This window comes from Primulina eburnea, chromosome 18 (genome assembly GCF_022965805.1).
Source record: "Primulina eburnea isolate SZY01 chromosome 18, ASM2296580v1, whole genome shotgun sequence".
Taxonomy (NCBI): domain Eukaryota; kingdom Viridiplantae; phylum Streptophyta; class Magnoliopsida; order Lamiales; family Gesneriaceae; genus Primulina; species Primulina eburnea.
The window spans coordinates 27,675,277-27,684,836 of record NC_133118.1 but is presented as its reverse complement, the minus strand read 5'-3'; the positions used below and the strand labels follow the sequence as shown (position 1 = coordinate 27,684,836).

Genomic DNA, 9,560 nt, shown 5'->3' with positions numbered 1-9,560 from the left:
CCGATCTTAAAGCATATTTTGTACGAGAAGTTGAATCAAATGAACTGTGGGTTTTACAGCGCTCGATACTGTGTCGCCATCGAAATAGATTAAACTACACTGCAATTTTCCAAGGTTCACCATATATAGAACACGTGATTTGACATAAGCATATCGCTTGTGTGATATCTAGAGGAAGCAACTTACAGAATGAATTAAGAAATGACGAGGAAGAGACGTGACACGAGTAAATATAATATTTTCGACGATAATGCTCGTATTTTCAACGGCAAGTCGACGTACACGGAGTACAGGCAAAAACCCATGTGTGGGCAAAAGAGAGTGAAGCTTCTTGGCCAATAGAAGAAGCTTTGTGAACATTTCGCTTGGAAGAAAAAAAATACAGCAATTTGGTCAAACGACACATATTGTGTGAAATTTTGAAGTCCTGAAAAATATGAATTCCTTGTCTAGGATATAAAACAAACCCAATATTTTAGCTTACAAAAAGCGACTCAGCCTCAAATGCAACCGCAAATTATAGGGATTCAAAGTGTGTGGCGAGATGTATCTGCCTGAAAGTACTGATCTTGTGAACTCCTCAAGGCAGAGCACGCCTTCATAACCTCTGTCAACAAAACATTTTCCTTCAAACATTTGCTATCATACCATGACAAGTTTTATCATGATGTTACAGAGCAATGGATGCAAGAAATGAACGGATTCGCTGCAACATTTCTGCTTTAACCGTGTCGGGGACAGATGCTGCAAGCAAAAACAACCCATATTCCCTCAGGATCAAAAGCAAAAGAAAAATTCGCAATGCCACAATTATTGGGTCTCACAAAACGAAGCAGCAGCCACATCAGCACTTGATCACCTGAAAGATAATCTTTCATGTCCTCAAATCTCAACTGTTTTGGTGCATCATTTGAAGTTTTGAAAGTTGCATATACGAGATGGTTGAAGGCATCAGAATAGTCAATCAATGACTTTTAAACATAATTTTAGAATCTTTATGTCCAAATTTAAACTACAAAGTTAATTTATAATATTTAATGAGATGGAGAAGTCATAGTGTGTTCACCAAAAATTTCTAAGTTCTTCATAAAAAAGGGGAGAAAAATGAAAAAATCCATGACTGATAAAGTGGAACATATAATTACGTATGCCGATATTCAAGGGTCAAGAAAAAATATCTTATGACTGTAAGACATCACAGAAACAGAAATCAAAAGAACGGTTTTTAGCCAAGGAAATAATTTACTTGTGACAACCAACTATGACATACCCAAATGGATCACGGATTTCAGTTACTATATCATGAACGTGAGATAGAAGATGCAATGGATTGTACTAGTGCAAACATCTATGCAAAGTTACAGATAATCAGGTAAAAAAGAATAAAGTATATGACTAATATCTGGAGCATACAAAGAGATAAAAGAAAGACATAAGCTAACGCATGGAGGTATTAGCAATTAGCTCAGAGACCCACCTCTTCCTTTTGGGGTTATGGCATTGATAAGGTCATCAACAGTTACATTATTCCTTCCCTTCTTCCTCGCAAATTCCCTTTTTGATCAAATGGTAAAAAGTTTCCCAAGAAATCAATTCATTTGTAGCACAAGATAGGCTTGAAATTTAAAACAGGACAAAATACTGGGAAAAAATCATCCAATTGATAACAAAATCAACAAGTGTTAACTTAATCACACCACCAACTATTTCCTTCTCATGCTTTTAACAAAAACGACTACTTTTCCACAATTACAGGCAGAAAACAGAAAGAAACCTGCAAAGAGCTTTCATCTCATCCTTCCAGCCGCACTCGACGAGCCTTTCCCTGAGTAGATCCTTCAGCCGTTCCTTTTCCCCGCTCTCAATCAACTACATAAAGCAATTACATAAACTGATAAAACCAAAGCCCGTGATTTCCATCAATAATACTTCTCTCTACTAAAATTTTGAACTGTTTCGTGGAATTAATTAAATTTCAAACAGATACAACCAACTGAAAGCATTAATTACCTTCACGTTCACGATTTCCTGCAGGGATGGTTCACGATCCGGCTCGATTTCGGCATCCGGAGTTGGCGGACGTTTAACTGACGCCCTCCTATTTTTCAACCAAACAAAATTAAACCGAAACCAATGTTCTCACCGAATGTTACACTCGTTCTTCAGGAAAAGGCGAAATTTTCTTACATTTGGATGGGAAAAGTCAAAGAGGTCAGTAGTTTGCCGCAAATCTCGCTCCGCCGACCTGCACCGTGTTCTCCGATGGAGGCTGTGCGTGTTGTTTTCCCGTTTTGCTTTTCCCGAATGTTGCTTCTGGAATGGGTTATATATGCGAAAATGGAAAATAGGAAATTTAATTAAAAAAAATACAATTATTTCTCAAATATTTAAGTGACGTAAACAAACCAGACCTAATTTGATGAGTATATCTTTATGAGATGATCTCACAAATCTTTATCTGTAAGACATATCAACTCTATCGATATTTACAATAAAAAGTAATATCTTTAGCATAAAAAATATACTTTTTCATGTATGACTCAAATAAAAGACACATCTCATAAAATACGACTAGTGAGACCGTCTCACACAAATTTTTACCTTAATATTTCAATGGTAAATAAATATGTATTACTAGCATAACAATTTATAATCTTATTCATTTGTGTAATTTGATTGAACTTTAAAAGACATAAAAATGTGTAATCTCATATTATTTTACAAAACGATGTCTAAAATTAAATTGTGTTATACCTCTACCATATGTTGTGGTTGACAAGAAATTTAGTGATTACTCAATCCACGATTAATTTACACTTACATCTTTCGATCATCTCATATAACGTACAAAACAATATTTACTACCAAAATCCATCAAACAAAAAATTCAAATATATCGAGGGTATATTTGGAGATATGAATTTGAAATCAATTGATTTCGAAACAATATATTACATCTTAAATATACATGTAATTATCTGCACACTAGTAATACAAAATAGAATTAATTCCAAATGATATTATTATTTGGTGAACTTGAATTTCATCTTTATTAATATGAAATAATATAAAAATATTTAAGATGTAGAAGTTTATAGTCTTATTTTTTTGTAAAATAATAAAATACAATTGGATATATTTGAAATCCATGAATTTATCGCAATTTAAAAAAAAAATCGAGTGCAAAAAATGGGACAAGATTTTAGAGATGTCAATTTGGGTGGATATTGTGGGTTGGGTCGGGTCGGCATACAATACTATTTAGAATAGTCCGACTCGAAGCCGATTCAACCCGAAAACTCCCAACCCGAACATGAATCCGACTAGTCCGATCACCCGCTCAACCCAATCAACTCGATTTTTTTATTTTTTTAAAAAAATTAAATAAAATTTTAAAAATAATAATAATACTTTTAATTTAAATAAATAAAACAAAATCTCTCATATATATAATTTTAATTTAAAAGTTTAATCGTAGAAAAATAAAGTATAATTACTAAATTAAATAAACAATTTTTTAAAAATAAAAAAAAGTGTATAAAATAATATTAAATTATGAAAATTTATGACATAAATATACAATAAATATTTTCAGATATACAATATATAAAATATATGCAATATTTATTAATTGTGTTTTTTTTTTTAAAAAATAAATTTTTGGGTCAACTCCAACCCAATCCGATCATTTTTTTCCTGGTCGGCTATCGGGTCCAACTCGATCTGATCCGAATACGAAGAGTTCAAATCCAAAAATGATATTTTTTTGGTTGAACAATATCGGTTAATGGGTCTGATTTTGACATCCATAAAAATTTTGATTTGTTTCATAAATAATTATTAATTTGTAATTTTTTTTAGAGTAATAATATGTAAATTTATTTATCGTGTAGTACATTTATAGGGTAATTTGTAAAATGTAAAAATATAAGGGGAAAAAGTGCAATTTATGTCTTTCTTCTCTGTATTGCTTTTCTGCCTGGTCAGTATTCCCGCTCTCAAAGAGGTACACATTCCCGCCGAATCCCCCGACCCTATTAAATCAAATTTCCCAAATTGAAAACCTAATTCCTTCATCTTCACAGTAATTGCAGCACAGGAGGAAGAAGATAGCATGGCTATGGATCCGCACCAGCTCGAGATCCCGACTCGCCGAGTGAAGAACATCATGAAACTTGATAAGGATATCAACAAGGTCAACTCCGAAGCCTTGCATCTTATCGCCTGCTCTACCGAGCTTTTCATCGAATTCCTCGCCGAAAAATCGGCACGCGTCGCGTTGGAGAAGAAGAAGAAGACCATACGGTTGGAACACTTGCGAGTTGCGGTGAAAAGACACCAGCCGACCGGGGATTTCCTCCTCAGTTCTCTCCCGAAGCCTTCTATGCCTTATGATCAGCAGCTTCCGAAGGATCGGGTGAAAACTGGACCCTCTGGAAAGCCGGTTCCTTTTTCCACGCGTAGAATTGACGCTTTCTTTCAGAAATGTACTTAATGCTCTTTCTCGATTTTCCGTTTGTTTTTGACATTCTGGAACAGTGGTGAAATGTTGATTTGTTAGAATTTTGTGGTGATTCGTCCATGAAAGTTGGGGCAACGTGTTTAAGTTATCAAGCTTTTGTGAATTCCATCCTAGCATAGTGGAGGTATCTGAAATATTTATATGTTTGATGCTAAGATTTGAGAAGCACATCACAGGGACTATTGATATTGATTAAGATGAAGCATCAATCTTTTGTAAGTTGGACAAGGATCTTTCATCATCTCTTCAGAATGGTTAAATATACCCAGTATTGGTGATTTACTGTGCTTTATGTAGCTTCTTGTTAATTTTGCATATTAACGAGACTTCAACCATTCTATGTGGTATTTAGTTAGCTAGCTATTAGATGGTTTCCTTTTCATGAATTCAAATTGTCATATACCTAATTCATTGCTTGGTTTTCTAATTTCCTTCGTTCAAAATAACCTCATTTGGGAGGGGTTTGACATTCATGAGTGCTGTTCTGGCCTTCTGAGAGGAATGATAATCTTGGTATGATAAAATTTGATCTATCACATCAATTTTTATGTACTTATGAAATTGGAAAATATAATTATTAATACGAGGAGAAAGTTTGTTTCAGCAAAGACATCTATTAACTTATTTCTCCTACTGTGTAGTTCCTCGGGGAAAATCAGCCATTTTTTCTCTATTCGCGCCTAGGGTGAAAAGGGGCCAGAATATGATGAGACAACAGAAACTGTATCTTCTCTAAGATGTGAAGCAAAGCCTTTTCGAGGACTTATTCTTGGTTTATATGTCTTCTTTCCTCCTTTTCTAAAAGACATGCCTTGTGCTGGTGAGTTCATGATGTTTGGTCCCATCTGCTGTAAACCCATTGAAAGCTTTCTATTCACAGGGGTACCATTGCTAAAACCTCCATTCAAGCTTCCATCTGAATTGCGCCAACTACTGGTACTTGGCCTTGTTCCAAAAGGGCTATCTAGTTCAATTACTACTTTACTTTGTGCCTTCTTCAGTTCCTGTAGGGAGAGAAACAACCTCGTCCATAATAAGATAAGCATTAGAGTTAGAGGAATGTGTATATATGTGTGTGTGAGATGTTGAAAATTTGCATATGCCGTCACCCTTTGTCTTTGTTTTTCCTCTTCCCTTTCCGTCCTCAAAATATTGTATTCTTCCAGCATTGCTAGTAGAGGAACCTAGTAGCAGGGGGAAAAAATATTTGGTGAGCGGATTACAGTAAATTTCTTTAATCAAATAATTTTAGTGACAATTAGACATGAAGCACAAACATTCTTTGGTTTCTGTTAGATGATTACTTCAATCCGGATGCTTCTTGATACCTGTTACGAACTTTTTGGGATCTGCTATTCAGCATTTATGTCGCCATTAAGAATTATTTATACTCATATTAGCTGTGCCCATGTGTAGTTACAATACTCAAATAATCAATGGTTCTTGTCGGTTTCTCATCATATAATAAATATTTAATGTATAATGTTGTGGATGGCTGGACGCTTTGTAAATCATAAAAATTGATTATATTTAAATCACTTATTTTAGTTCCAGTATACCTCATCATACAGGAAAACTTTCTTTCTTTCTTCTTCCCAGTATTTTGTCTTGGATATCAGCAAATCCACCAAAGCTATCCATGGAAACAAAATGGAAAGAAAATGCTTACTTATTTTCCTTTGAACTTATTTAATTGTATTTAACAATGGAGTGTAAACATTTATTTTCAATTTGGATGCATGAGATAATCTTGCTTGAAGATAGAATTTTATGTGTTGGGCTAATAAATAACTTAGGTGAAAAACCTGGTATCTTGTTGACCATCACTCTTGCACGTTCTGCTCTTTTAAGGTTCTTGTGTGCCCCCCTGCTGACTGAGTACCGATTTTCATCCTGTAATGTCGATGGCATAAGTTTTCTTTGATAAAAGTTCATGCTCACAGACTACATTGCAAAGCCAAGTTGTTCACATAATGGGGCAAAACTATAACCCTAATACTTGAAATGTTTACAGGGGGTGAAATCATATTTTCGCTAACAAATGAATATATAAAACAATAAAAAATTGAAGGGTCGGGGGGAGCATTTGTGCCCACCCTGTCCCTCTCTCGCTCCACAACTGGTCACATAAGCAAGATGAAAAGTCTGACCCTTATATAGTCTTCCAGCCATATCTCCTCATCACAGGCTAATATCCATTTTTCCACTTTCTCCATGATCACCTTGCGACTGAAAGCTTCTTCTTTTGCTCTAGATATCTGTTCATCCATACTTGTGAGGAGATCGGCATGATCGATTTCCCCTTTTGTACAGTGCTATCAGCCAAAATGCTTAAATCACAAACTGTAAATTATAACATTATCTGAAATATTATTCAGTCTGACCAGAATTTATTTGGTTGATTATTTTTTCCATTTCGAATTTTGAAGGAACTTCCAAGTGTGATCGACTGCATATCTCCTCAAGCTCTGTTTGTTTTTTGAAGAAGAACTGTTTCATCTTGCTTGCTTTTAACTGATCCAGTCTCTTAACTTCGGTATCAGCCTTGGAACATTTTGGATCAGATTGAATTGTGTGACTAAATCATGCAAGAATTGAACACTGCAGAATACCTGTTGAACAAAATCCAGATCAAGGCTTCCAGGGGTGAATATTTCATCTGATGAAATTGATGATAGACTTGTGATATGAAGAAACTTTTGACGGTCTTCGAATGGCGTATCCATGACATTCCACAAGTTAGCCAATGCTTTACCGAGCTGTTGAAGCTGCATTAATCGTATCAGTTTAAAGCTGTGATTAAGGTTTCTTGTGAGGATTTATATGCTTTTCTACGTCTAGTGCGGTTATTATTCAGTGTCCAGCTATTTCAAGTATGTTTCTTACTGGAGGACGTGAATGGGACCTCTCTAGGTTGATAAAAAAAATTACCTTATCAATTCGCATTTGTTTTTCTGCTTCAAGAGACTTCACTATACTGTCAAGTTTTTTAAAAATATCGTCGCTGATATTCTTTGATAAGCCTGACAATTCATTCAAGCTTGGATGTGCTTTGGTTATTATCTGGGAAGAATCCATTCCCAAAGTGGCTGACAAGTCTCTGATGTTGCATATATAATTTTCTACTCTCTGAAGCCTGTCACTCTTTTATGCATAAACAAGGATGGAATATTAAACTTAGAATGATAATTTGGAAAAGAGCGAATTTTTTTCGTTTCTGGCAATTTTATTTGCATTATCTGTGAAATACCTTTTCACGGTGAAGTCTCTGAAGCTCAGCCTGACATTCTTCAAGTTTCTTCAAAGAAAGATCATTCTCGTTTACCAGGACAGTAGATGTATCATTGTACTCTGTCCAACCGGCTATTTCTGCACAAATTTTATTGGTTTGACCTTGCACCACACGAAATTGCTTGACTCTCTCTTCTTTTCTCAACTGCATCTCCCGTAATGCTGGGGTTATAGCATTGAGCTGTTCCATAAGTGTTCCAGTCATTTTCTCTGGCTGTGATCAAGAAAGTTGCTTCAATCAATGCAAGGTATTTTACACTTAACAACCATTCTTGTGCTAAGATCGTTGTGTACTGTTTGTAGAACATGATATGGTCCTTTTTTTCTTAAAGTTTGTTTTTTTGTTGTACAGGTTTGCCCCAGTGGTTTACATTTAGAGATATCATTTTGCAATTAGTATTTCTAGAGCAGTTTCTGTACATAAAATTCATTAAATTAGCATTGTTGTTGCATGCATATACAAGTTTAAAATTTCGTATTATGTTCAGATTGTCGTCTGGGCCTTCAGCCAAACTTTTTAATGGTAGATTATGGTTAGATGGCACAACCAATCTTACTCTTCCAGGGAGTGATCTTTCACCGAGTGACAGAAGTAGATGAGTAAATCCAGCCTCAGATTCTGCAAGTTGCTGATGCAGTCGAGCTCGTGACATGCTGGCAGTGTCTACTTTCCTTCTATAAACTTCAAGGCATTCCTGTTCAAGTTCATGTAAAATCTTTTCCCTGATACTGTTATCCTCTCCAACTTCATCCCATATCATCTGCATGAAATGGTGAATGATCAGTCAATAATCAACATCATTTAAATAAATGGAAATTTCACATTTGATTGAAAAACTTGCCTCTAATTCTCGTAGTAAATATCCACAAGATGTCTCCAGCAATGCCGAACTTCCCGTTCCATTGTACTCTTGGAACGACCCCATGTGAAAAGTTAAGTTCAATCCGTGGAAAGAAATGATGTATATGTTTAAGAAGAGTGTATTCTTTACCTACAAAGTTGAATTCTGTGTATCCTAGAGGAGTTTATATAAAGTGAAGCATAATAAGGTGGGGGATGAATATTTGCTTGAAAGACAAGGCTTCACTGGTGGGTGACAGTGAAACTTTGGTTTCAAGAGTTTCCTCGCTTGTGATCAAGTTTTCTTCTCTCTTTTTTCCTTTCCTCCATGAAGTTTATTTGAAGGGACTAACATGATTTGGCAATAAACTTATTTTTATATCATCATAAAAATACAAGAGTATTCAAGTATTCATTTACTGAAGCATCTTTATCCCTCTTTAATGCTTTAATCAGAACTTGATTCCGAAGCAAGCTCGCCGGTCAGAGATAAAAGGCTGGATGTCTGGTGGCCTGTGCCAGCTTCTTGCTCACTGTCAAATTGAAAGGCATGAGATTTGTGGAAAGTTCGCTGCTGGCTCGATTAAATATTCAAATAGATTTGTTTGTTGATAGATTTATCTGGAATAACAAGTGTTAAATAAAATAAGAGTAAATTTGATATTGAATTAATAGACATCATATTCTTTTCATGTTTGATTATTCGGTATGGTATGGTAACGATTTAAAAAAAAACTTATCAATTTTCTCGATGATTAAAACTTTATTTGGGGGTTAATGACCAGGTTCTTCGGTTTTTTTTTTTTTTTTTGGCAATATCACAAGAAGATCAGTGATGCCTTGTCTATAAGCTGACATTCCACCATGCTCACCTTTCTTTAGTGCTTCAATGGGTACAAACTACTC

General features: G+C 35.1%; 3 protein-coding genes and 1 long non-coding RNA gene across 6 annotated transcripts; 2 read left to right on the top strand and 2 right to left on the bottom strand.

Annotated features, from left to right (window-relative positions):
- Positions 1-328: 328 nt before the first annotated feature.
- On the bottom strand, positions 329-2,321 carry LOC140820132 (transcription and mRNA export factor ENY2). 2 transcript variants are annotated; one of them, XM_073180456.1, is made up of 5 exons: positions 2,188-2,321; positions 2,011-2,098; positions 1,775-1,869; positions 1,478-1,554; positions 329-744 (listed from the first exon to the last, which is right to left on the bottom strand). In XM_073180456.1, coding segments are annotated over exons 1-5 (336 nt in total). In that variant the 5' UTR covers positions 2,190-2,321; the 3' UTR covers positions 329-670. The 2 variants fall into 2 exon arrangements, with proteins under 2 accessions (XP_073036557.1, XP_073036556.1); XM_073180455.1 differs by having other exon boundaries at positions 329-607.
- Positions 2,322-3,995: 1,674 nt separating this feature from the next.
- Positions 3,996-7,202, top strand: LOC140819673 (DNA polymerase epsilon subunit C). Of its 2 annotated transcripts, none has more exons than XR_012115253.1 (2): positions 3,996-4,737; positions 7,066-7,202. XR_012115253.1 is itself a non-coding variant. In XM_073179849.1 (2 exons), coding segments are annotated over exons 1-2 (375 nt in total). In that variant the 5' UTR covers positions 3,996-4,114; the 3' UTR covers positions 6,954-7,074. The 2 variants fall into 2 exon arrangements, 1 of the variants encoding a protein (XP_073035950.1); XM_073179849.1 differs by having other exon boundaries at positions 3,996-4,487; positions 6,952-7,074.
- Positions 5,046-8,790, bottom strand: LOC140819672 (65-kDa microtubule-associated protein 8). Its single transcript, XM_073179848.1, has 11 exons — positions 8,656-8,790; positions 8,371-8,574; positions 7,773-8,027; positions 7,454-7,666; positions 7,135-7,290; positions 6,907-7,066; positions 6,673-6,824; positions 6,328-6,415; positions 6,082-6,155; positions 5,632-5,706; positions 5,046-5,526 (listed from the first exon to the last, which is right to left on the bottom strand). The coding sequence occupies exons 1-11, from the start codon at positions 8,737-8,739 to the stop codon at positions 5,203-5,205; spliced, it is 1,785 nt and encodes a 594-aa protein (XP_073035949.1). The 5' UTR covers positions 8,740-8,790; the 3' UTR covers positions 5,046-5,202.
- On the top strand, positions 7,587-8,953 carry LOC140819674 (uncharacterized). The gene is made up of 4 exons (XR_012115254.1): positions 7,587-7,722; positions 7,829-8,061; positions 8,379-8,586; positions 8,671-8,953. It is a non-coding gene; the product is annotated as an uncharacterized lncRNA (long non-coding RNA).
- Positions 8,954-9,560: the final 607 nt, after the last annotated feature.